This window comes from Cyprinodon tularosa, unplaced genomic scaffold, assembly GCF_016077235.1.
Source record: "Cyprinodon tularosa strain WSP-4 unplaced genomic scaffold, ASM1607723v1 ctg33, whole genome shotgun sequence".
Lineage (NCBI taxonomy): Eukaryota > Metazoa > Chordata > Actinopteri > Cyprinodontiformes > Cyprinodontidae > Cyprinodon > Cyprinodon tularosa.
In genome coordinates, this window is record NW_024039041.1 from 2,863,644 (window position 1) to 2,891,430 (window position 27,787).

Genomic DNA, 27,787 nt, shown 5'->3' on the forward strand with positions numbered 1-27,787 from the left:
TAATAAAAAACTAAGTGATTTCATGCATGAGCTTTATTTTGTAGGTTTTTTGGGGGGGTTTATGCTATGACGTTTATAATTTCTATGTCAGTTTTATCAAACAGTGTTCCTGCAGTATTTTTAGTTGGAATAATATCAGCAGCATGGTATGGGAGTTCCTAGTCTGGTCTGTCACCTTGACAACATTGGCCCAATGACAGCTCACACGCGAATTAGGCCAGCCAATCAGAGGCAGCCGCCAAAGCTGCATGTCATTTCTGCTCCGCTTTGCTACCTGCAGCGTGTTTTGTTTGTCTGTCTGCCGTCATAACCTCTGGGACCGCTGGCTGGAGTCAAGCACGGGACGTCTGCCATCCTCTGCCGCTCATGAGGGCTCCGGTAGCCACCGAGAGGAACCGGCGCGGGGTCTGTGGAGTCTATACCTGCTGGAGGAGAATCTGACTAGGCATTATTTTTTGCCCGGTGATAGAGGCAGAAGCAGCGGCGCTTCTTTCTCCCCTCCCTTCCCTGCTCCTCTGTTGCCCTCCACGGCCGCCGCAGTCCACCGACCATGGCCCTGGTGACTCTGCAGCGATCCCCCACCCCTAGTGCGGCATCCTCGGCCAGCAGCAGCGCGGGGGAGGTGAGTTAGGGAGCCGGGGATGGGGATGCATGTGCTGGGTGTGAGGAAACGCTCCTGCAAGGACCAGTACAGTTTTTCCTCAGAGACCAATATGCTGCAAAGGCTGTTGTTTTGGGAGTTTTTGTTTGTTGCAGCTTTTGCCGCGGATTTGTAAACAAAATCTCTCAGAGGGGGAGGGGAAGCTGCTCAGGGTTTAGCTGTCAAAGTGCTCATTTTGCACTGCGAGCTCAGCTGGCTCTCCCTGCTTGTTTACAGGGATTTGCGCGCTCACAGCTTCTGCAATTTAGGAGAAAAGCAGCTTTTTTTTTTACTTAGTTTAGTCCACAAACTCTGGCCTTTGCATGTGGCCTATTTGTGATGTAATAAACCTTAGAAACAAGCTGCATTACTGAATGACTGATGGTTTTATAGAAGTGGTTACCTTTGTAATGATGTTAAATTTGTCTGGAAAAAAAGCACCTATAAGCAGATTTTTATTCTGTCTGTTGACTTATATGTTTTTGCAAATTCTAAGTTCTGCTATGAATATTATAAAAATAATAGAGTTTGGGCTTTAATTTTATAACAAACCAAAAAATTCAAAAACTACTTAAGCCTCCCATATTTGTGAAATACTCTTTTACAAAGCTGCAAGGAAAAGTTTATGATATCTCATCTTCAACATAATGGTATAATCAAAGAGGAAGAAAATGCGCTGTCTGAAGTGAGCTACTGTAAACACTTTTAAGGACTTAATAAATTTACAGTACATATCTGACCAGCAGATGGCGCTGACTTATTCTTGAGAAATAATCACTTCCAACTGCAGCAAATGTGTAACATTTAATGAATACATTTAGATACATTAGTAAATTAGATTAAAAATACACCTGAAACTGCAAAAAATAACGTAAATTCTCACATAATGTTTGTTTGTTTAGTCCCGTTTATGTAAAGGCAGCCTAGCCAAGAATAGTATTATAAGATATATTTTGTTAATAGTTGGTTTTTCAGTCAAAATACTAAAGTTTACATGAAATTTATCGGATAATTTGAATCTTGGCATTATGTTGAACTTTTTAAAAAAATTATTTATTTGTGTGAGGCAGGGTTGCTGCAAATTCTATTTTTTGCATTACTTATCAGTGCTGAAGTATATTCTGGTAAACAAGTGGTACCCATAAAGGCATCTATAGGGCACAGTTTAACCTTTAAACTGAAAAAGTAACCTTTAGTCTTTATTTGGGTCATTTATGCCATTCTCTGCTTTTATTTAAAGGTCCTCCTAATTGTTAATCATTCTGGTGATATGTCTATGTAAGGCCGTCCTTAATGCTTGTCCCCATTAGCTACCTTTTTCTGCGCATGCGCACTTTCATCCACAAATCTATGGTGAGCTACGGTTTCAGACAATCATTGAAGCTCACCTTTCTCACCGCGGTTCTATGAAAATGACCAAGAGTCATAACAGAAAAGAAAGGCCTCAGACGAGGCAGATATATCCCATAATGCTTTACATGAAGAGCTTTCCTCGCAAAGCCTTATGGGATTTGCTGTCACGGCGGCTGTCACTACCCGATCCGTCCCAGAAGCACGATCTGTTCTGCACATGCGCCATCAGCACATTTGCGCATCCAGATATACTTCCGGTTCGTCCTCGATTTTATTTAGTTAAAAATACCTAAATGATGTTTCCCTTCCCAAAAAATAGTAAACATACTTAAATATACCATGTTAAAGGTTAATAATGTATTTCTTGAGAAAATAAATGCCATAAAATCCTTCCTTTTATCAGCCGTCTGTGCCTGATCTGCACCGGGAAATGGGATCCTACGCTACTTCCAGGAGCTAACTTTTTCGCTTTGGATTTAAACATAAATCTAGTGTTTTTGAGTTTTTTGGTTTCGTTTCGTTTTAACCTTATGCTATATAGTGTGTAATCTAAAGAAAGAAACAACTAGAATGCAGATAAACATGGTTTAATCATATTTCGCCGGACTGCTCTGAGCATGTCCGATGATGACGTCAGAGAAGCAGTTTAACGAAGAAAATGTAAAAAGCATAAAAGTTGTCTCACAAAAGTCATAAAAAATTTTTTACAGATGTGTATTACTATTCTTTAGTGCGTTAAGGATAGAAATAAGTAGTTTTAGTACCATGATTACATTATTTATGGACAATCAGATGTATATCTGTTTGCAAATGCGCAGAATGAATCATGCTTCCGGGACGGATAAGGTAGTGACAGCGGCTCTTGCAGGCGCTTTTTTTTTTTTTTTAAGTGCAGAGGGCGGGTCTTTTAAAAAATTCTCCACAATACCTTTAAGCCATTTGGAGCAAACATTTCTAAATCTTAGAAATTCAACCATTTATAATGCTGCTGTATCGGTTACTTTTTAACAGAATAGCTTTTAAACATATTTTAAGGATTTTTTTTTTAACAGTGTAATCATTGCATCTCTAAAAATTATATTTACCTTAGTTTTCATTGCGGATTGTTTTATTATTACCTAAAAAAAATAAAATAAAACTATGCTATAATAGTACACCACTGATATGAATCCATTCATTTATCACTGCTGTACTATTAAATTTCTGTCCTTTGTTTTCTCTTTTTCTCTTTTGTAGGATTTTGGAAGTGATGATGACAGGAAAAATAATCAGAGGTAAGAACTATAAAACTTACAGAGACCATTTTTATTTATAAGTGTTTAATATTCTTTTATTTTTAACACTGTATGATATAGAATCAATACATTTTTTGTGCCTATCCTCTGACATTAAATCAGGCTTAAGTATTTCAATTTTAGGTCTGTTTGGATTTTTAATGTTATATATTTTACTCCAAAAATATACATTTTATTTTAACTTTTTTTAAAGTCAGTGGCCATAGATACACCAAGTTTACAGTTCCTTTATGTATTTTGGGAAAAGTATGTCTTTTTTCTATAACTTTGTGTTATGTAAATACACAACATTTGGGTTAAATGAAAGCACAACTCTAATACACTGCTTCCACATTTTCTAATTTTTTTATCATGAAAGCTAAAAAAAGAAAGATATCGCTAATATATCAGTAGATCTCCAACAGTAACAAGTTAGACCAAATATGTGCTTGGCTCGCTGTCTGTATGTGTCCTCATCCACTTATTCTCATTATTATTTCTTTCATTCTTACATTTATCAGCTCTGTGATATTACATAATAAATTTCATTCTTTCTTATTATACTTCCCTTGGACAATGATTGTCAGGGTTCTGCCCTTTGTTTATTTTCAGTTTCTCTTTAATTTTGTGTCTTTGCTGTAGTTTTCTGGCAGTGTTGTGTTCTCTGTTACTCTCTGTTACCCACTTTTCCCTTTAGCTTCCTTCTAGTCACTTCTATCCACACCTGCTCCATATTAGCTGATTACCCCATTGTTTTTTTTTTTTTTCCCTTATAGAAACTCCCTGTGCATTTCGTCAGTGCTGGTTTCTTGTTGCATTGTAAATTCTTTGCTTTGCTCCCTGTGTGTGTCTTCCCCTGTTGTCTCCTGGTTTTTGGTTTCTTTATTTTGTTCCTGGGTTTTTGCCTCTGTTGCTTTTGGAACCTTAATTAAATCAGCAAAACTCAGCACTGCCTCCTCATCTCTGCATTTGGATCCAACACTAACTTTCACCAAACCTGACAATGGTAGCCAAGGGTGTATATAAAACAAAGCCTATACTGTCTTTTTTCTTCTTTTTTTTTTTCTTACAAAATGATACAGTCACTCCAGAAACCCATTTGTGCTTTGTCATGACAAGGATTTCAGCTACTTCTGATTGTAATAAAAAATATATATATAATTAAATAAAATCTATTTTAAGCTCAGTTTGAACTAAAAAATCTAAAGGAGAATGATAACTTCATTAAAATTATATATTGGGATCGAAGGGAACCTCATTTTTTTTTTTTTTTATTAAACATTTCAGCTAAACCAAACTAGTTTAAACTTGGATGGTTGGGTTTCTTAAAGACTGAAGTTTGGACTTTGACTGGGCTATTGGAACAACTGAATTTATTGCAGTTGCTTGATTGTAGTTAGTTGTTGCTTTTGGTGTTATGGTTTTGTTGTTTCTAAGGTTTTATAGCAATAATGGCCTTTACTTATAAGTTGTTGGACCAAAGGAAGAGCAGAGAAGGAAGCAGAGGACATGCAGTGAATGGCCTGGGACTGGTGGAAAAAAGGGACTTTTATGATTATACCCAGTGTATGCAACATTAAGCTGATTGATATTTGATCTCCCAAATTGGGAATTAATCCTGTATAGAGATGACTTGATAATCAACTTATTTGACTGCAAGGTTTCTAGATCCTTGGTCTACAAAGCACATATCATCCACCCGCCATATCTAACTGTTAGTGAGCTGATAAACTTGGTTTGTTTTTCACATGCATGGTTCTGTAGATTATGACCAACCATCTCTGCTTTGGTCTCTTTATTTCTTGAAATTTTGTCTTTAATTTCAGCCACAATTAATACCAAAGTCACCCCTACCCCTGTTAGTCCAGATATATAATTATTTTATTCAGTAAGGAAGTTTGTTTATTGATAAGTAATGATACAGGCATCTCAAAAAATGAGGGTGAAAAGAGAAGCAGTTTAAAAAAAAAATTGTTATAATGGCTATTCTATTTAAAAATGGCATGTTAAAATTATTTCTTAATAATTAAAAAAATACTTTATTGGCTTTAGAACAAAATGCCTATTTAAATTGTGTGTTATTAACAAGTTTGTGCATGTTTCAGTGGTAGTTTGACAATAACTTTAATGATGAGGCTAGAAAGTCCTCCTTTCCATCACCCTAATCTTTAGGGCCTTCTACACATTCTGTATACAATTCAGATCTGTGCTCTAAATGTGCATCACCTCAAAACTTGAATATTATTTCCTGTCTGAAGGGAATGACCTTGAACATATATCTGGCAGGCATATGAATAAACTTGGGCTTAACTGTAAGTCATAAGTTGTGAAGAAATGTTCTGTTTAAATAGGGGAGACTTTCTTTGATTAACCTTTTAAATCAAGCCATACTTGTTCAATCTGTTACTAACTGTTCTGTTGACAACTTTAACATTGTGATCAAGGCCCCCGGTAAGGAGTTACTTAGTTTTCCTCAGCATTTTTCCATGTTGACATTATTTGTACCAGTTTGAAAACTTTGGTTGCTGCACGTCCCTTGTTCTATCTTTGTTTTATATATATACAACAACTTGGTATTGTGGTGAGGTTTAAAAGAATACTTTGAACAATGTTGAGAAGATTTTTAGTTTCACTTTATCTTGAATAAGGCATATTTTTGACAGACTTATAGCCCAGATTGTCCTGCTCCCTGCCTTTTCCACACTTAAAAATTCCCCTCAGTAGTTTTCAGACAAAGCAGAGGAAAATGAATTCAGCGTGACAAGTTTTTAAAAACAGCTTCTCATACTCTGTTACATAACAAATAGTGCATAAACTTTTGTCCCTGCTCAGAAACAAGACTTTTCTTTATCCAACCAACGTCACAGAAGTCAAGGCATTTGTCAGCAAAGCTTTGCCAAACACTAATGCCTTTGTTGGATTTGTAGGCTGGGAAAAAAAAGCCTTGTCATGTTTGGTGATTCGTCACTGGTGTGAAGCCTTGATTGCCGAATGTCAAACATGAGACGTTCCCACCCGCCTGCACACTTTCACTCTAAATGAGGGTATTGTTGCAGAGCGTTTCTCAGCTGATGGATGAATCACGTGCTGCATCAAACAGCCGGCAGCATGGGCATGAAAGAAGCACCGGGGCTTGAGGTGACGATTAAGAACATGGAAGATGACATGTATCAGGCTGCTATAGGAGATTGGACACAAAAGAGGAAATTGTGGGACTTTTTGGATGAGCCTTAGCTTTTCTTAGGTGACTGAAAATATTAAAACCAGCAGGATGCATCTAGTTTTAAAGTCTTCACATGGAGCTATTTTTAAAGAACTGCCTCACTTTGTAGAGAAAGCTTCTCTGACTCGGAAGGAGATCTGTCGCATGTAAGTTCCCACAGCAACATTATATTGAGTGATTGGGCTCATAGCAACAACTAAGGGTTCATTTACTATATTCATATTTTTTAAAGGCCTTCAGCTGCAGTACTGTTGGACCTATAAATTAATGGGGCATTAAAAGGCACCTAAACCTAGGAGGTGGGTCAGTATGTGTAAGCACACCATAGACAGCTTAATGGGGAACACATCTCTAATGTTGCTGCTGTTTTCAAATATCCATTACTAGAAAAATGTCCATAGCTGTATATTAGTTATTTATTCTTCATGTACACAGCTTTTATATCGTTAAAACACTTTACAGTATTTTTATTGTTCATATTTTAACTATTCGCTATTATTATATTCTTCTACATTTTTCTAAGGTCCAGATTTGTGTGACAATGGTTTCTATAATCTTTTTGCTGCTTTAAACACCCGAATTTCCCCATTGTAGGAGAATAAAGGGATTTTCTACTCTATTCTGTTCTATTTCAGAAGGGTTCTTTAGCTGTTTTGTCAACAGCAGCTTGTTGCAAAAACAACATCTTTGCCATTTGCCTTGATTCGGTTGAACAAAAAATATTAAAGACCTTCAGAAACTACAGGAATCTGTTTGGGCTGCTTTATTTTTTTTTTTTTGTTTTTCCCTCAGCTGAAGAAAAAGATAAATAGTGGTAATATAAGATCAAATGTTTGTGTTTTTACTGTCAAACTGATTGAAGCTTAGATGTAGCTAATGCAATAGATATGAATGTAGGTTTATTAGCATGCAAATAAATCCTATAGTTGATCAATTTCAACCACTCATTGGCAACAAAATACCTTCAATATTACCTTTTTGATGTGATAAGTATACAACAACCAGCTTGTTTGCTTTTCTATATATAGTATATTACTTTGGGATACCGTATGGACCCCTCTTTGTGGTGGTTTGAGGGAAATTTCCAACAGTAGTCACTAATGAGTTGAAGCCTAAGAGGATTTTCTGTAAAATCAGTTTGCTTTCAACTTTTTTTAACCTTTTGTCAGGATAAATTTTTTTATTTGTTTTTATATGTTTTTCTATATTCCAATATTCTCCACAAATGGGCCCCTGATTTCATTTTATTTTATTTCATGTTTCTAATCGAATCCTTCTTACAGTGGCTGTCATTTGCGTTCATTACATTTTTGTATTACTACATAGTTTTCCAGTGTTTGCGGCATTAAATCACATATTATTATAGTAATGACATATTATATTAGTAATGATGAAAACAGAATATGTTTATCTACTCAAACTGCAAAATAAATGCACAAAGTTTGGGGAAGAAAGTGTATTGAAATTTACAGATTTGTACCAACTCAAGTTCTTAAGATATTTGTGTTTTCAGAGTTTACTCTGCAATGCACCACAGTATCTATAATGGCTTTAGGGTCTAATTTTAGTTCAAATACATGATATTATTCCTTTTGGAATCAAATTTAAGTGGGTCAATGTTATTTAATGGATAAAATCAGTGGCAACTGCTGAGAAGTTAAAAAAAACGCAGATTAACCGATGGAGGAATGATATGTTGGTGAAGAGGAGCTGGGTTGGGACTCTGCTCAGTTTTATTTGGCAGAATCCTGCTGCTAGTAGCAGATAGTTTTTCATTTTTGTGGTAAAAGGTTAAAGTAACAGAACATACAATCCAATATTTTAAAATTGTTTGTTTATGTTGGTATTTTTAAAGTGGCAAAAGTAAAATTTTCTTAACTCCAGCGTCAGACTCCAAACGCCTTGATACGCTGCTCCCAACGCTGGACCTCTCTACACCATCCCCCATAGACTTTGCATGTAAATATGACGCTTTGACGCCCAGAACGCTTATGGTGTGAACGCAGCTTCACAACTCATGAAATAAAGCGGCAAAATAATTGAAAATTTACCGAACTCTAGTTTTTCTGTTTTCACTCTAGTGTTAAGTACGCTTATTTAAATAAAATAAAAAACTTTCATTGGACTTGCTGTTGGCATGTCTAATGCCGTACTGTAAGTTGTGTTGGTATTCTTTTTCAGCTCTTTATTATTTATTTTTTTAATTAATTTTTTTGCTTTTTTCCAGCATCAGTGAGAGTTTCTTTATGGTCAAAGGAGCTGCCCTGTTTCTCCAGCAAGGTGGCAACACAGAGGAACCAAAGACACCGACGCATCACAAACATGCAGGTAAGAACTAAATTATACAAATGGAGCTTTGATCCACTTATTTCTGCCATTATTATCTGCACGGCTAAAGTCAAGACAAAACTAAATACTTGTAAGTTTCTAAAGGTATTTGTTTAGTGTAGCCATTGCCTATGCTATCTAAACTTTATTACAGTTTTTAGTCCGTCTTCATTTTTTTAATGTTATATTATTTGAACCATCCACTTCTATTTGTTTTGCCTCTATTGTACTTTTTTCTCATTGATATCGCTTTGAATTTTCCTGCCACTGAAATGTGCTATACAAATAAACTTGCCTTGCCCTTATCCTAATAACAGATTGCAGAAACTGAAACCTTCAAGCATTTCCAATTACTGTATTTTACATCCTTTTCCAGCCGTTTGGAGCCTCTTGTCTTTGCTAAATTGTTTTAATACAGCCTCATTGGATAGTTTTTTTAGGATTAACAGCCTTTTTCAGGTCATGCCACCGCATTGCTATCAGATTTCATTAGGCAGCTTCAAAGGACTCCTTTTGTTAGCCCTTCAGATTTTGGCTTGTTGGTTTTCCTTAACCCATGTTTGCTTGCACATAAGTTTGCATCTTGATGGCAGTGCATTTTTCCTTAGACTACTCTGTCAGAGAGCAGGTTCGTTTGGAAAAATGAGAGTTGAACCTTTGTGTTAATTACTGTCATCTTTGGTTTTCATCTTGAAACTCCACCTAACTTGACTATTGCAGTTCAAGGTAGAAACATATCGTCTTTGTTAATGTTCTGACTGCACTGCTCATACAAAGGGCTTCACTAACTACTTAAACTCAAACATACAGCTGGGATGGATTTGCCATGCAAATTACCCAAAAACAAATCACATATGGTTTGGAACAAACAAGTGTGATGTTAAAATAAGTTTGTACGTAAAGGAGCCTGAACCCCCTCTCTAAAACTTCTCACAGAGGAAAACAACTTCTTGCGTGTTATAAGGATAAGCCTCAGGCTTCGCCTTGTCTAGCAAGTGTGCAACCTGAGTGAAAACCTTTGTGCAATAAAGCAAACAAGGCAAGCTTCCTTTCAGGATTTAAATGAAGAAAAAGAGGAATAGATGGGAAATACTTATTTCCAACCACAATGTCCAGTGTTGAACACATTTAATTTAGAGATATAGATGTCTGTGAGTTTCCTAAGTTTTTCTGATCTCGTTTTTACTTTCTCTATTGCACTATGTAAAATTCTGAGATGATCTGTAACTTATTCATTACATGTTAATAATTCTCTTTTAGGTGATTTACCTCAACATCTGCAGGTGATGTTCAAGATCCTACGGTCTGAGGATCGCATCAAGCTGGTATGTTTCTTTTCTTGTGCTCACTACATTTGCATAGGGTTTACACATTACCAAATCAAAGATACAATTATTCACATTTAACATGCAATAGCTAATGTTATGGGCTCTTATAACAAAGATGCAATATGATATGCAGAGCAAAATGAAACTGATGACTTGTTTATTTAATCATAAAACTTAAATAGCATCTATGAACCAAGTCATTATCAAGTGCTTCATTCAACAATGACTTTGTCGCTTCCAAGTTGTAATTTGTGATGGATACAGTATCAAAACGGCTCCAGCGCCACGTCGGGCTGGCCTCATGGACTGAAAATATGCAGACTTATTGGTCCTGTTAATGATATCTTAAGGTCACATTTAACTCTTCAGGGAGTCTCCAACTCAGACAACGCTGTAATGCTGATCTTCTCCTCATTCTCATTAAGAAGAACACACTGTTTCGTTGTGGTTAGCCATTGTTGTTATTACTCCTCGATTTCCAAAAATGGCAGCCGGAAAGGCATACCAAGGACCGATCACAGCTGTTTTTTTTCTGCGCACTTCCACTTGAGGTCTGCGCAGGTTTGCGACCGTCCGACGTGTACCGTAGTCATGATTTTTTTTAGGTTGGCAACGATGGTTGCAGAACCTCTGCGCGGAGATGTGGTCGCACACGGAGACAGATTTGATGGTTGCAGAGAATGTGCGTCAGAAGTAGCAAGCAGTGAGGGCTGCTGAGAACCCCTGCAGAGTATAGATACACTAGACAGACTGTCTGAATCCCCAATGAAAATTAAACAAGCATGAGCAACCCTTAGATCACAAAGCAGAATATAAACATTGTGTAACAATGAACTTTAACATAATATTCTTCCTTTCTCTGAAACTCCTGCATTTAAATATGAGTGGTTGAGCCGAGGCACCCGTAAGCAAACTGTAGCTACAGCTACCAGCATTATTGCAGCTCTAAAATCATGCCATGGGTGATTAAAAGCCAAGAGCAAGCTCCACTCCTGTCTCATTTGAAAAGATCTCCCTAAGTCAGCTAAATATTGGTGTGGTTGGTATACATGCAGAAAACCTTTTGGTGCTGCATCTTCACTAGTTGAAGCTGCACATCGATATCACTATCGATAAGACACCCAATTGATAAGGAGTTTTGTTAAGAGCAGTAGATAAATTGTTGATAAAATGCCCATCCATAGTTGTGACTATTTTTGTCCTTTGTGTAAACTGATAAAAACGTTCTACAGGGATGCTGCCTTACACTAGTAGCTTTATTTATTAGCTTCCCTTGTAAAATGGTATTTAAATGACTATGGAAACGTTTCCTTTGCTAAAAACTTCTGATCAGTATTATCTGTATTGGCGGGGGAAAATATGATGTCATCATGTAATTTAGTTACTTGCCACTAAGATTAGCTGTTCCAAACTCTCCCGCTCCTACATGTACAATCAGATTTTAATCCAGTTAAAAAATATCCAAAGCTCAGTGTCAGCACATTGCAGGAAAGAATGGCATCATGGCATCCCTCAGTGTTAACAAAAGCAATTGGAGGCTATTTGCATTGCATGGCAAGCAGTTGTTTGGGAGGCATGCCAGAAAAAAGATCTCTTTCCAATTCTGCTGAAACTCAATTGAAACCATTTGCTTGAAGGCTGATTTATAATTTGAAACACGGTCTTCTGCGTGTGTGTTCAGGGAACGCAGGGACGTCCCTGTCCCCTCCACAGACACTCTGGTGCACCTCTCCAAAATTGCAGGTGACCACAGACAGTGCCGCAGACAGGAGTCCTCTGATTGGTCGAATCTACATCCGCTCTACTCATGAGTATTTCCGGTTTGGTACCTTACCGGCCCGTTTTGTTTATATGGCCGCCATTGTTGGAAAACAACCCATGAATTTGGACCAGTTAAAGAGCGAGAATGCTGGGACCCTTTTTCCACCCAGATTCCCGCTCTTTTTGGCCCTCATGTCCCTCTGTTTTTGTACAAACACCCCCCTACTTCCTCATCGCCTCCGTCGTATCTCGACCCACAGCTAGTTTGTGATTGTCCCTCTTGCATCGTGGAGTGGAATTCCATAGCGCAGACCATGCTTCAAAATTGAGCATAAATCAAAAATGTCTGCTTCATACCTGCGACACACTGCTGCGGGAGTATATCCAGCCCGTTAATCAGATGAGATGATGTTTATGCTTTACATCTGCACAATGATACATTTTTATGACACACTCCGTGTCGTACCAGAAACTACTCTGTGCAAATATTCTACTTTTGGGTAAAATAAAATGTCTTTAGATCAAACTTTTTCATATGTGACACTAAACACATACGAAGGAAGGATTTGTAATTAACTGGAATACTTGACTATTAAATCTCTAATATTTGCAGACAGTGTAAGTCTAAAGTCAGTTGGTCAAAGTATGCGTGCAATATTCACGACTGATTCCAAAAACATAAAACTGGGGCTTTGATCGGCCTCTCTGCAAGAAAATTATCCAAAGAAATGTGCAAAATATTAACACAGAAATAGTTCACCACATGCAAAATCACTCTTGATTCAAGATCTCCTCAGTTCCAGATGAAAATAAATAAATAATATAAAACATAAAGCTTCACATCTTAACTTCCACTGTGTCACCAGCGCACAGTTCAATTTATGGAAACTATGAGCACCGAAGCACAATTAATAAAGATATAGCAGCATGTTAAATCAGAATTTTTAAAGTAAAGCTTCGTCTTCCTACCTTTGAAGGGATTATGAGGCCGTATTATAAACCTAATCTTAGATTGTTTATATTACATTTGTCCGTAAGAGTCCACAAATAAAAACGAATCAAGTAAATCGCCACATAAAGTTCGTTGTTTACCATCAGAAAAGTTCGATCCTTATAGTTAATGCTAAATGTCTTGCTAATTATCCTAGTCCCCACAAACATTTTGGATCAATGTTGGGTATGTTTGTTTTCCCTTACCTTCCAGCCTACAGACAAAGTTGTCCCCGTCTATTATGTTTTGAGATTTGATGCCGGGACATCCCTTCGATGCGTCACAAGCGTTCCCCATCAGTCGCCTCCTTTAAGCCTGATTCCCCTCATATGGCTCATAAAGTCTGCTGCTATTGTTTAAGTCCAAGTGCAATTTTTGGCTCTGTAACCAATAAAATGACCTTAAAACAAGGGTAAGCATGGCTAATTTGAATAGTGCAGCCTGGATATATTGCCGGGCATAAACGGCACACACACACATTAGTGATTGGATCATTGCAAACTGTTAGATAATTAGATGGAAAGTTAGAAAAAAAAATATTTGCTTCAAAAATGTTTTGTGGCCATCAAAATGCTCCAGTGTGATTTTTTTTGGGGGGGGGGATAAAATTGTTGTGTAAAAGCAATAAGCACAATTTTGAATAATGTGGCACATTTTGAAAGTCACAAAGCTCTGGAACTGTTACACCTAGAGGTCTGAAATTTTCTGCAGTTGTGGTTGATATTAGGCAGAATAAATGGAATACAATGAGACATGCCTATTTTCAAGCATGTCTTCATTACTGTTATATAATATATATTATTTTCTAGAAGAAAAAAACAGTTATGAGTCATGTTTTAACTGCCGCAGTTGTGGCTGTGTTTAAGTCGTATTATTTTAAGTTATATTTTCAGAAATTAGAAGGTGTTAGCTTTCAAATGATGATCACACATCTAATTTAAAAGTTCTGTCCCTTAGAAAAAGGTTGTATATAAAAAAAAAAGCTTTGCCAGTAATAGTTAGATATATAGTTAAATATTTATTTTTATTAATTTGTTACTCTGTTGTTGCAGCCAATTAATTAAGGTGCTTTTTTATTTTCTCCAGTGTAGCCAATAAATATGACTGTCACTACACTAAAAGTTTAAGTTGCATTTGATCTCATCTTGAAAGTATTATCTTCTAGCTTCTTAAAATAGAAGCAGCAACATAAACGGTAACTTAAAGATGCAACGAACCAAACACTTGATGTCTCCTTTTGTCTCCAAGGCGGTTCGCTTAGAAAGCGGATGGTCGGAGAGAGTGCGTTACATGATTGTCATTTACACCAATGGCCATCAAGATACAGAAGAAAACATTGTTTTGGGAATGGACTTTACTGATAAGAACAGGTCTTTTCTCTTTTAAGTCTCTATATTTTGCATTATTTCAGATAATTTGATTGACTAAAGTGATGTTCTGGTTATTTCCAGTAAAAACTGCTCCATTGGGATGGTTCTGCCTCTGTGGAGTGATACCAACATTCATCTAGATGGAGATGGGTAAGATGATGGTTAGGCTTTCTGTGTGCTGCATGCAGAATGTGTGTGTGGGTTGAAATGATGCCAGTGGTGACATACTGCCTCCTAGTGTCAACACAGTAATTTACACAGGAACAGTTTTTGCTGACCTGGTAACATCCTACTGTATCTCTGCTGGAGGAATGTTCCATCATTTTAACCATGAACAGTTCCTCTTAAACCATCCAACCTCCATCAGATCCTCCTCTCCTCTTCTTTTTCACCAGAGGCTTCAGTGTGAACACAGCAGGGCGGTCACATGTCTTCAAGCCTGTTTCTGTGCAGGCAATGTGGTGAGTAAAAACCATGTTAGTTTCATAGTTTAAGCAGTACATAGTTTCTGCTTAAATTTTCTCATCTGGTATATGAACACAGCTTTATTTCTTTAGATAAAAAGTGGGAATTTTTTTTTCTCTTTTGTTTTTAAGATGGGTTTTCTAATATTTATGACTCGGGAACTTCATAGGCTCTAAAACTAAAATAATTAAAGAATGAAATCAGAAGGATTTTGTATAATCAACTATTAGTTAAAGGTGATACCTACAAGTTTAACTCCCCCAGCCAGTAAATGGCAACTGGCTCTACTGTTTGCAAGCCAGTTACCAGGTCCACTAATGCTAACCAAACCAACGTACAGTGGTTCGTGAATTCGGGCCAATTGAACTTTTCAGCCATTTGCCATATTCCAGGCTTCAAACTTAAAGGTATAGAATTGAAATTCTTTGTGAAAAATCAAAAACAAGCGGAACACAATCATGAAGTGGAACGAAATTTATGTTATTCATTTATCTTGAGTTAATACTTTGTAGCCTTTTGCTGCAATTACAGCTGCAAATCGCTTGGGATGTGTCTCTATTAGTTTTGCACATGGAGAGACTGGAATCTTTGCCCATTCTTTGTTGCTAAACAGCTCAAGCTCAGTGAGGTAGTATGGCGAGCGCTTGTTGACAGCAGTTTTAAGTTCTTTCCACTGGTTATCGATTAGATTCAGGTCTGGACTTTGAATTGGCCATTCTAATTTGTGAACCATTCCAATGTAGATTTTTCTTTATGTTTCTATATCTTGTTGGAAGATAAATCTCTGTCCCAGTCTCAGTTCTTTTGCAGACTCTAGCAGGTTTTCTTCCAGAATGGTCATTTATTTGGCTCCATCCATCTTCCCATCTATTTTAACCACTTTCCCTGTCCCTGCTGAAGAAAAGCAGACCCAAACCATAATGCTTCCCCCACCGTGTTTGACAGTGGGGATGGTGTTTTCATGGTGATAAGCTTTGTTGCTTCTAAGCCAAACATAATGTTTTGCATTGTTGCCAAAAATTTTTATTTAGTTTTCATCTGACTAGAGTATCATCTCCCACATGTTATCTGTGTCTCCCAGGTGGCTTGTGACAAACTTTAGACAAGTCTTTTTATGAAAATCTTTAGGAAATGGTTTTCTTCCATAAAGGCCAGATTTTGTGCAGTCTAAAACTGATCGTTGTCCTTGCGCACCACTAGATGTTCTGTGAGCATATTTTGAAAACAATAATTGTTTTGAGAAAAACATTGAGACCTTTAATTAAAAGAAACATCCAATGAAAAAGTTATGACCTTGAAACAAATTTTCATCAACAACAGCATATCAGATGGTTTAAAACATTCATACAACAGATTTAAAGTGATGTTCTAAACCTTCTGGCTTTTAATCAAGAATATTTTTTGGTTGCTTAAATTTGAGTTCTTTATGCGTGAAAACTTTACTGTGCTTTATGGTAGCTTAGCTAAAAAAAAAAATGAATGCATGTTTTCAATTTGTATACTTTTACCCTTCGTATTATTCACAGGGCATTAAGGAAATAAACAGAGAATACTTCACAGCATACAGATTACATGAGCCTGTACATATATGTAATCCTTCTCAGTAAAAAAAAAAAAAAAAATTTGTGAAAAGCTCTTCATACATACTATTAAGTATGGTTGAAATACCAGAATAACAATGCAAAACAACTCATCAACAAAAATATGTTTTCCTAAGATGCAAAATCACCTAAATCCTATAAAAAGCCAAAGAAGTGACCTGAGTACAGCATTATAAACACAGCAGTCATGGAATATTCATAAAATAATCATTTCCATCTTCAGCAAATTATAACCCTAAACCAGATTATTTGTCAAACGGAATATTAATTTTTAGCTCAGGGATACTTAAAGCCTTCTATATTCCCCATTAGGGTCAGTCAGAAGTATAGATTTTTTTTTTTGCTTTGATGAGATCAGCTTTTACTCGACCTGAATATTTCATAACATGAACATAATTTGCTTGTAATGATAAACCTGCCAAACACCACCTGCTGGTTAGTTAAAGGTAAAGTATAAATAAAGTAAATTATAAATAACGGTTGATGGGTTCCCTCCCCAGCAAGCTAGTTACTTATAGTTTTCACATTTCCCTCTATTCTGGCTGATGGTGCAACCTCCTTATGATCTAGACTGCCTCCATTCCTACAGGTCTGCCCTGCAGGTCCTCCATAAGGCCTGTGAGGTTTCCCGCCGGTTCAACTACTTCCCTGGTGGCATTGCTCTTACATGGATGGCCTTTTATGAGAGCTGCATCACCTCAGAGCAAAGCTTCATCAATGAGTGGAATGCCATGACTGACCTGGAGAGCACCAGGTCTGACTCTCCCAACATGTTCGTCGACGGGTAAGAACCCGATAAAACGCCAACAGAAACAATTTTCAAGTGTGATTGTTGCTGTTTTTTATATTTTACATTGTGGTTTAATTTGCTCTTTAGGCCAACTGAGCGAGAAAGAACCGAGTGTCTTATCAAGGCCAAACTTCGCAACATCATGATGTTTCAAGATCTTGAGAACATCACCTCAAAGGAGGTTTGTACCAAGCTTTATTTTGCAAACTTTATTTTTCACTTGAATCTTGAATCTTGAATCAATCTTTTTTCTTTTGTCTCAAAACCTTCATTATTTAAAACCAGATCCTAAAATCCACTGTATAAAAACAACTGGCTGACTTTATAAAACAGATTTTGTTTCTCTCTCTCTTTTTGCCAGTTAGTATTATATTATTAGTAGTATTTTTTTTATATTAAATATGAAGAGATTTTTTTTTATATAAATAATAAAATAAAATAAAAAATCTGTGTGGGTGGGTAGCACTGCCACCTTGCAACAAGAAGATCTCGGTTCGATTCCCCACCCGGCTCATTCTGCATGGCCTTTGCATGTTTTCCCTGAGCATGCATGGTACTCCGGCTTCCTCCCACAGTCCAAAAACTTCACTGTTAGGTTAATTGGTTTCTCTAAATTGTCCTTAGGTGTGAGTGTGTGTGTGAATGGTTGTTTATCTGTGTGCGTCTCTGGCGACCTGTCCAGGGTGTACTCTGCCTATCGTCCATAGACAGCTGGAGATAGGCACCAGCATCCCCCGCGACTCCAGTAGGGATAAGCGAGACAGAAAATGGATGGATTAAATATGAAGAAATTTACGTTTTTAGTTTGTTTTTGTTTTCTCAATTTTCCAGTAAATTCATAGGTTACAGACTGTCTTAAAGTTTAGTAGCTTTCCATTTTAAACGGAATGATTTGCTCATGATGTTCAGGGGGTCCAAAATGTGCTGGGACTATTGATCAGTGGGTAAAGTAGTTGTTGTCGGCTTAATTCCAGCTTCCCCCTTTAACTTCTAAGCTGTGCCCCCAGGCAAGGCATTCAACGCCATTTAACGTATAGCACTTCAGTATTACTAGAAAAGTGTTGTAGAAATTGCTTAAATTTGTCCGACTTCCTTGTGACCAAATGGTGTTTTGTGGGTTTAACTTCACATCCCTCTTTGTTTTTTGAGTAAATGGTCAGTGCCAGGAAAGCATTTCTACTTTAGTTTTATCAGACTACAGGGCATTTCTCCAACAGTTAAGGTCTATATCACTGTGTGCGTTAAGAACTTTTAGTATCGGTTTTCTTTGAAGTATAAGTCCTTAGTGGCCTTTCAGCCTGTGTTGGTACAGAATCTCATTCAGCTTCTTCATAAGGTCTTTTGCTTAGCTCTTGGATTAATGCATGCATTTCAGACTGACATTTTTAACTAACCCGCTGTTGTTCTCACTGCAGTGTAGACACTGAAACGGCTTCCTTATAAATGAAAATGGAAGTCATAGTAATCTTTAGTTGCTCTTTACTGGGGCTCTTTTCTTGGTAGTACCAGGTAAGACTGAAAACTGTAAAGGGTGCTTTCCTATGTAAATAAATGCAAATAAAGCGTTTTTAGCCCCAAATGAATCAAAGGCATTTCCATGTAAATACTACTCCATGTAATTTAACATCAACTTATAACTGTAATTATAAAATTATCAACTTTCAATTTTGCCTCTGTGAAGTTGATAAATTCAAGTTGAACACAGAAATTTAGCAAAATGTGAACTCATCTACCCTCCAACTGCCTCTAAATGCAGTACTAACTCAAACTTAACCTGAGATTGAGAATGTTAGAGTGAAAATGGCCCTTCAAAATAAGAGCTTAATAAGATTCATGCCTGAAAGGCAACACAAACCCCTTTTCCTGACTGGACATTTCCGCGTTGTTTATACCTGCATGAAGTTCTTTGAACACATACATTTAGCTACGTCAGACATCTGGAATTTTTACTCAAAGATGAACCAAACTTATGGAAGTCCATATTTCTCTTCCAGTTGTCTTTTCATTTTTCCTTTCCTTTTTCTATGATAACAAGGACACAGTTTGTTTAAAGACTCCTCTGATGAATCCAAATATTGTGAATAAGCCAGTGTTTTAAGTTTTTGAAGACATGACATTATGATCCGGGTATCCCCCAAGTTTAATAAAATGAAAACAAAATTATTTCTCGTATATTCCTGCATTTATGAATGAAAAATATTCTTTTGTGTGCTAACTAACATAAAAAGGAAAAGATTGGTCTCAAAATTGGTTTTATTTTAAACACAAACTCCTCTTTGCCAGATCCGTAATGAGCTGGAGCAGCACATGAGCTGTAACCTCAAAGAATACAAGGAGTTCATCGACAACGAGATGCTCCTGATCTTGGGTCAGATGGATAAGGCCACTCCTATATTTGACCACGTTTATTTGGTGAGTCACATTTTTGTTTATAAAAAGCAGGTTTCTGCTGCTTTTTATTGTTTGGTTGAAAAAGTAATTGATTTTAAGGACAAAAGGAGGATTTGCTAAATTTGCTTCAACTTTAAGAGACGTACAGCAGCATGAAGCCCTATTTAAAGCTGTTTAATGGTGAAGTTTGTCACATCACTATATTGGATTTTAGTTTTTTTAAAGGTAAATACACAAATACGTTTTCTTACACAAATTAATTTGAAATCTAATGAAATTCAAGCTTTGATTAGTCATAGCCTTTAATGCCCAATTAGCATATTTAAGTAGATCTAGAACCCTATCTGGATTATAAAAGGCTGAAGGAAAAAAATCATTTAGTTCTTCATTTAAAAAATCTTAAAAATGCTCTTTATGTTATTTAGTGTTTCATATCCAGGGTGAAGCAGGAAGTGCAAAAATAAAAATGTTACAATGCAGCTTAGGTACTTTGTATATAAGGATCTGACACATTTTGGGATCTCTGCTTAATTTCCTGGATTTTCTTCATTTTTTTTTTCATGCAAAAACAGACTCAAAGATTTACAAATTACTTTATACCCGTATAAATGTACCTGTAAGTTTTAGTTTTGAATCTGAAGATCTCAGTTGCTTGTTTGTTTTGTCACATAGATAGGTAATTTGTGCAGATTTTGTATTGTTTTTTTTCTAAGTCATTTAAAACAGGCTCCAAGTTCCTGCAATTCTGAATAACAAAGATCTGTTATAGAAATTGGATATACTCTATGTTCTGAATAGTTTTCTGCTTTGTTTCCCTGCAGGGCTCTGAGTGGAATGCCTCCAACCTCGAAGAGCTGCAAAACTGCGGGTCAGCCATCATTCATTCTGAGTTCTTAATCTAAAATCTTGAATGTTTTGCTTTTGCTGCATTTCAGAAGTGAAGCATGTCCTTTTGCAATCATTTATTATTATTTAATAAATAATAAAACATATTTCCTCCACAGGGTTGGTTACATTCTAAATGTTACCAGAGAGATTGACAACTTCTTCCCTGGGATGTTCTCTTATCACAACGTCCGCGTGTACGACGAGGATGCCACCGACCTGCTGGCCCACTGGAACGATACCTACAACTTTATTGTCAAAGCCAAGTGAGAGCAATTAACACATGGAGATTAGAGGTGTTTTGTCCAAAATGAAGCCAGCAGCCTGATTGCTGCAGTACTAGCACATTAATCTGACATATAATAGGATTTTATCTAATATTTAAAATGTAACACATTAGTCACTTTAAGAGATAACTGCTTTAATGGAGTCTTTGAAAACCATCAAAATAGTTAAATAATTAACCAAGTTGACTTTTTTTCCATCATTTATGATTTAGGAAGAATAATTCAAAGTGCCTGGTGCACTGTAAGATGGGCGTGAGCCGCTCTGCCTCCACAGTTATCGCCTACGCCATGAAGGAATACGGCTGGTCACTGGAGAAAGCCTACAACTATATCAAGCAGAAGAGGAGCATAGCTCAGCCAAATGCTGGTTTCATGCGGCAGCTGGCCGAATATGAAGGAATCCTTGATGCCAGGTGAGCTGATATACAACTTTCCTCCGTTACCCAACGGAGCGGTTTTAGGGAAATTTGACTTGATGAGATATTTTGGAGTAAGAAAATGTTTTCTTTTTTAATAAAAACTTGAACAAGTATTACATTTTATTTAAGTATGTTGCAGGTTTGTAAAGAGGTGGAAAAATATTGGGATCTCCACACTTTAGCATGTTTTTCATTGTTAAAAATTGTATCTGTCTATTTTTTTTTTTACATTAATCAGTATTTCAATCCATTCAACATCTGTTTTTGTTTGCTATTTAATATATTTTTTCCATCTTAATATGTCTCTTTATCCATCCATCTTATGATATAATCCATCTTTCCAACCATCTGCCTATCTCTCATTTCTTTCCATCTTTCTTTCTTTTTTGTCTATTTCCTTATTTTTTATTTTTTTTCCCTTTTTTTCTTTTTTCCTTTTTTCTATTTTGCTTTTTTCTGTTTTCCTTCCTTCCTTCCTTACACATCCTTTGTTTTTCTTGGTTGCTTATCTAAAGCTGGTCCTCTATAGTAATGGTCTCCATAGAATAATCTCCAATAGATTCAGGGTGAATTTTCATATAATTAATTTGAAAACTAGGATTAAGGTAACTTTGATTTTAACCCCCAGATTCCAAATACTCCGTCACCGCCCCGCTCACGTACGCCGTGCGGAGTACTTGTTTGTCATGTTAATCAATGAGAGCTGTTCTACATCCACCGCTACTCCTCCACATGTCACCGTTGACATATGTCTTTTCCGTCCGTCACCGTCAAAATACGGAGTCGAGCTATTTTTTGCTCCGCTCCAGTCCAGCCAGGTCAGGATCCGCAATTGCAATCGCACCAAAGAGGAAAAAGAATGGCTTTTCCGGTTTTTCAAATTAAAATACGGTACCGATGGATCGGTAACTACAAATAAGAGCATAATTTTTCGATATTCCCAAAAATTAAGACTGTTTAATTAAATGATTAGACGCAAACTATTGATACTTCAGCATACCATGAAGCAGGTTTCTCTTCTCAATCAAAATATTTATTTCATGCCGAGAGCCTTAAAAGTTTAATCAAATCCAGTCACAACAAGTTCCAAGATCGCCATCTCAAACTTCTTATCGCAGGCATGGATAAAGAGATGCTGAGTTTGGAAGTAGAGAACAAACATAGTTCATACAAGCTATCTACGATCATATCCCTGTTTTTTAATGTCGTATTAAATTAAGCGTTCTTTTCCGCATGTTTTGCTCCTATGAATTTAATAATAATATGGTGCATGCTCTCCTCAAGCTCCGAGGGAGTCGGAGCTGAGCAAGATGGGAGGAACAACAGAGGCTGCAGGCTTTGCTTTGCGCAGGCGGTCTGGAATGGAGCGGGGCGGTGGGGAGGGCTTAATGTGGGATGTCGGTGTTAAAATGTATGTTATCCTGACATTAAAATGTTGAAAAAAATGGTGATGGACTCAGATGCATATTTTGAGGCAAAGCTTGTCTTCACAGTAAACAGCGTCACAACAAGCTGTGGAGGCCTGACACAGATGAGGAAGGATCAGATTATCTGCAAGCATCGGGTCACAGTACAGGTGGAGAGGAGACTCCGGTGCTCGGAGGGGAAGAGGCCTGGGGAGGCTGCGGGGCGTCTCCATGCAGGGGTCTGGAGATGGAACCCTTAGACTCTCTGAATTATAACTACTATTTCAGACGTTTATCAGATTCTGCTCTTGACAGCGAGCCCTCCACCCCAGTGAGGGGACCTCCTCTTTTAGGCATGGAGAGGGTTTTCATCGAAATAGAGGACGTGGAGCGAGACGCTCTGCTAGAGGACGAGGGCTTCCCCATGGCCAACCTTACTCTGCCCGGAGAGGGCACGGCCGCTCAGACATGCGGACGCGTCGACCCAATGGAAGACATGAGACTGAGGCTGGAGTTCAGCACTCTTGAGGAGGAGGATGAGGAAGAGGCCAAGAAAGAGGAAGAAGAGATGGCAGCCTTGGCTCAAACACCCGGGAGTTCCGATGGATGGAGGACAGGAGAGGAGGCTGAGGGGAGCGAGGAGAGCCAGTTGGGTTTGGCCAACCTGAACACAAACAACAGCAACCGCCTGGCTGCAAAACGCAGCTGTCCTGCAGCTTTTGATGTGAGTTTTTCACATGTTTATGTTGATAATGTGATGAGTTTTAAAAGTAATTTATGTTTGGAAAAGTGGTGCATCCAGAAATTTCTCCTCAGAATATCAGCAATCTTTTTCCTGATCATTGAACGCACCATATATTGTTAGATGTATGAACAACAGCTGTGTTATAATTGCAGATGGTTTCTTTCCACCTTTAAAAACCAGAAGCCTTAAGTTAAAGATATGCTTTGAGCTGAAAATCTAAAATCTATTGCTGATGGTTTGTATCGCATTAACTTTCTTGGACCCTTGGTGCTGTACAACCCATGTCCTGAATGTGTACTTTAAAGGTTTGAATAAGTAAAATACACACATACCTACAAGTGTTTGCTAGTATTGCTAATGGTAGTTGGTTTGTAACTGAGTTACATACCACAGCCATGAGCATATCCTGTTGGTTTCTCAGCATGGAACTTGAAGATTCATTTTCTGCCTGCAGAGATAAACCAGTAGCACCAGTTAAACTGGCTGTTAATGAAGTGGAAACTTCAAATATTTTAATATTCTCTTCTAAACTGCATTCTGTTTTATTTTTTTGTGTATCAGTTTAATATACGGTTAGTTCATTAGCTTTATTTTTGATCTTATGCGATTATTCTTTACACAGATGTCAAATATTGCTAAAAGTAGAGAGGTCAGGGGATTTTTTTTTACCAGTTTGTCCAAGCTATTATTGTAAAGTTTATTTAATAAATTAAAATTTTCATTCAATTTATAAGTGAATATAAAAATTTTCTCAATTCTGTTTCAGCCAAGCTTTACAAAACCTAAAGATCAGAAATAAAACACAAAGTTCCTATGAATGCCTCCCTAATCATAATAAATTTTTCCTTTATCACATCACTGACTCTATTCTGTCTGTGTCGATTTGATCCATTTAGGACAGCGCCAGCACAGGGAACCCATTAAAAGTGAAGCCTTCCTATCAGTCCTGTAAAGACTGCATGCGTCTTCCACAAGGGCGGCGCTGCGACCGTCCAGCAGGGGGCCGTTCCCACCGCCTTAACCCCTCCCGCCACTGCACCGTCCCCTCCATATGCATAGATCCTCCAGGAACACACTTTACATCAACCCCCAAAGTCATTCCTTCTAACTTGGTCCAACCCTGCACTCATTTCTACCAATGCTCTAGCTGCACGCTTGGTGACACGACGCCCCCTGAAGCCGACCACCAAAAAGTTTTCTCTCCTAAGAACTGTGAGGAAACTCCTCCAGACTGCAGCTCGGCAGAGGATATGGAAGAACCGCAGAACGCGGATCAGACAGACGAGGTTACGAGGCAGAATAACGATGCCATCGAAGTGACTGAAGCTGACGGATTGAAATTTTGTGCTGAAATTGCAAGCTTCCAGTAAGGCCTCAGACTGATGCATCCATGAAGGAGCTGGCTTAGCACTGCCTCGGCTGTGATGCTGTGGTGATGCAGCGGCCTCTGCTGTACCATCCTTGCCTCGTAGCTTCATAAACTAAAGCTGTACAGAGAGCACCCTGCTATAGAAGCTGGCCTTTTTCAAAACATGCTTGGATTGGCCTGAGTAAGGAGAGAGACCTCCTGATCACCTGTCCAAGAAGCTCGTATGAACCCTGTAAACGTTCCAGTCCCACCACACATTTCAGTGATGATGCTGCCGTCTTATCTTCAACACAGGTTGTCAGATCTATTTTTTTTTTAAGCACCAGGCACAACACAACTGGCTTTCGTCAGCATGCTCTATGGTTTCAATCATATTCAAAGTATTCAGTATTTATTAGTGACCTTGATACAATATTTAAAATTTATCTCATCATGTTACCGTCTTATCTAACTTCACCTATACTGTGGCTACGGCAGCTGCTTTTTGCTTTGTGCGTGAAATCACAATCATTTCACTAAATTTAAAAAGATATAATCATATCAGTCTTTTAACTTCAAGTATTTCAGACTGTTTTGGTGAAGGACTGTTTTGTTCCCATTGTGCTTCTCTTATTCAGCTTCACCTCCTCTGTTAAAATTAATTAAGTCTTCTACTCTAGAGACACAGTTTAGCCCACATGTAGGCATGCAAAAAATATTTAAAGTTTTCATCACATTCAACATTTTCTGCTGAACTAAAAAGTGTTTGGATTTATATTGTACCTTGATTGGTCAAAGCATGTAGTAACAGCTAAAAGCACATTGATTTAAAGTTGAAATCTGTCATTTTTCGGAAAAAAAAAATTGTGATTAAACTGCAGTTCCATTTTAACTGAGCTATAAATTGCTCTCGACCTCCAATCCCTCGCTTCTTGTGTGTGTTTCTACTGTTGGATGTAAAACTGTGCTGTTACGTCAGTAATGTCACCTGAGAGGGTATTTTCCATCTAAAGAAAAGAGTAGACCCCTGAAATCTACCCTGCATCCTGGAAAGGGCTGGTGTTCAGAGTTGTCACAATTTGATGACAACCCGGCCATGGCGGCCTCTGGCCAAGGCTTAAACCTCATCACACCCCCACTTTTCCTCCAAATACCATAACCTACAGTATTTCAAGGCAAGGGGCAGTATGCTCGTCTTCAAAACGAGCAAAGACTGCTATGGAGACTGAGGGAAGTTTTAAGATCATCAGGGTAAACTTCAACAGCAATCAGCAGTTTATTGATTAGGAAAGCAGAGCACCTAAATTATTTGGTGCATAATTTTAACACCAGTCGCAGCACACTGTATGAAAATATCTGCGGCTTTAGAGCCTTGGTGTAATAACTGTGCTGTTTGATACTCCACAGTAGGACTGAAAGTGAGGATTAAGGTGCAGAAACCTCTTTTTTTAATTATATTTATATCAGGAAAACTGAATGCTGTGAAGAAATGTCTTCGACCTTCACACTATAAGGGTTTCCGAATTTAAGAAAAGATTTAGCCTTATTTCAAGTCATGGTGACTTTAGAAGTCATGGGGTGATCAAAATCTTATGTTAAAAGGGCTTAAGAAGGTTAGTCCTGCTGGCTTTCTCAAGCCTGTAAAGTTTTGTGCATCGACCAGGCATAGAAATAGTGCTATTTGATTTGGTCAGTAATATTTTTGTTTTTGGAAAAATATAGCTACAGAATATTTAATCTAAAGACATTTTGATAATAATCATCCGTTTTGTAAAGAAGGTGAAACTCTAGCAAAAGTTGGAAAATATTCCATATTTCTGTTAACTATTAATGTTCCAGACTGTGAATGGTGTATGGAACATGCAGTTTTTGACAAATCTGATTTGTTCAAATATTTTTGCCCGCTTTTTATTTAAAAAAATAAATAAACTATTTTACATGGGCATCTAGCCCAAATCGTCCAATTTTTGTCCAATTTATCGGAAGTTGAGCCATGATTCGTTCCTCTTCAGGTTTGTGCTGTGTAGCTGATGATGAGTTCTGCTTGTTTAGGGCTAAGGCTGAATGATGCCTGTTTGTGTGCAGAAAAAGCATGTTAGTTATATTGTTCTGACTGTTCTGAGCACTTTAGGCAAAAAGAAGAGCTGGAAAAAATATTGATGGTATTTACCTTTTCTGTATTACTTTAAATATTTTTATATGTCTTAAAAATCATCCAGTGTTTTGTAACTGATTCTGAGGGAGCTGCAAGTTTGTTCAGGTTAGGTTACTTTGGGTTTCTCTCAAGCTGTTGTGTTCCTTGCACTGACTGAGCATTGTCTAAGTATTTTTTTGCATAAAACAATGCCACACATTTGAGAGTCCAATCCTAAAGAGAACATATTATGGAGTTGAATGTTTGCAAGCAGTTGTTTCTGATTAGTTCTTGTTAGCATTGACAAAATCCTTTAGTTTATTTTAGAGCCACAAGATCCAAACATGTTTGTTGGGATCTTATGACATCTAGTGGTGAAGCAGGAAACTGCAGCTTCAAAACATTTACCTAGTATGGCAGTTTGGGCTGCCATTCCTTTTCACATATTTGACTAAATTATATATTATACATCTTAACTGTACCATGCTGTGATGTTTTACTCTAGCAAACCATTAGCTAGTTGTAGCATAATCTTTTTTTTTATATTATACAGTTGCCCAATTTTAGTCCATATAGTTCCACTGTGATATTAAAGAATCCTGGATATATTATTTTGCTTAAATCCCAAACATGTGCCTGCATGAGAGGTTTTATTTCTGTCTGTTAAAAAAAAATGTCACTTTAGGTCTATTTATTAACATCAATTGGTATTTGTGAAAACTCTACTTCTTTCCTTAGACTTCTTGTTCTTTTATCGAGAACTATGAGGTTCATGTCCCATCCAGTGTTATTGTTCATATCATTGTTTTTTTACAATCTTTTTTTGTTTGATATAGAGTAGCTTTATCAGGGTTTTTTTTATCTCTCTTAATGGTCTTTGGGATATGTTGCATTAAAATGGGATTATGTGTGTCATGATGGGTTCTCAAAAGAGACCCAAATATGCAGAACACCACTAGACGGAAACAGGTGTAAAAGTTTAACAGAGTTTATTGTCACAAAGCACAATGATAACTGGTTCTGGTTCTGGTCCAGGGACACGGGTTCA

The 27,787-nt window shown here is 37.4% G+C and overlaps 1 protein-coding gene across 2 annotated transcripts; it reads left to right on the plus strand.

Moving 5' to 3' along the window:
- Positions 1–243: 243 nt before the first annotated feature.
- On the plus strand, positions 244–27,385 carry ssh1b (slingshot protein phosphatase 1b). 2 transcript variants are annotated; one of them, XM_038293810.1, is made up of 15 exons: positions 244–622; positions 3,230–3,267; positions 8,718–8,818; positions 10,079–10,143; positions 14,147–14,268; positions 14,350–14,418; positions 14,664–14,729; positions 16,924–17,118; positions 17,212–17,305; positions 19,408–19,536; positions 20,337–20,383; positions 20,520–20,666; positions 20,900–21,100; positions 22,600–23,236; positions 24,154–27,385. In XM_038293810.1, exons 1-15 carry the CDS (start codon positions 551–553, stop codon positions 24,625–24,627), a joined length of 2,457 nt encoding a protein of 818 aa, XP_038149738.1. In that variant the 5' UTR covers positions 244–550; the 3' UTR covers positions 24,628–27,385. The 2 variants fall into 2 exon arrangements, with proteins under 2 accessions (XP_038149738.1, XP_038149739.1); XM_038293811.1 differs by lacking the exons at positions 244–622; positions 3,230–3,267 and adding an exon at positions 6,301–6,636.
- The last annotated feature ends 402 nt before the right edge of the window (positions 27,386–27,787 follow it).

Excerpts from the sequence above, each read along its gene's own strand:
- ssh1b (XM_038293810.1), top strand. The coding sequence starts at position 551 with ATGGCCCTGGTGACTCTGCAGCGATCCCCCACCCCTAGTGCGGCATCC. Across the intron at positions 17,306-19,407 it reads AGAACATCACCTCAAAGGAG|ATCCGTAATGAGCTGGAGCA; the intron begins GTTTGTACCAAG and ends CCTCTTTGCCAG. Across the intron at positions 23,237-24,153 it reads GCTGTCCTGCAGCTTTTGAT|GACAGCGCCAGCACAGGGAA; the intron begins GTGAGTTTTTCA and ends TGATCCATTTAG.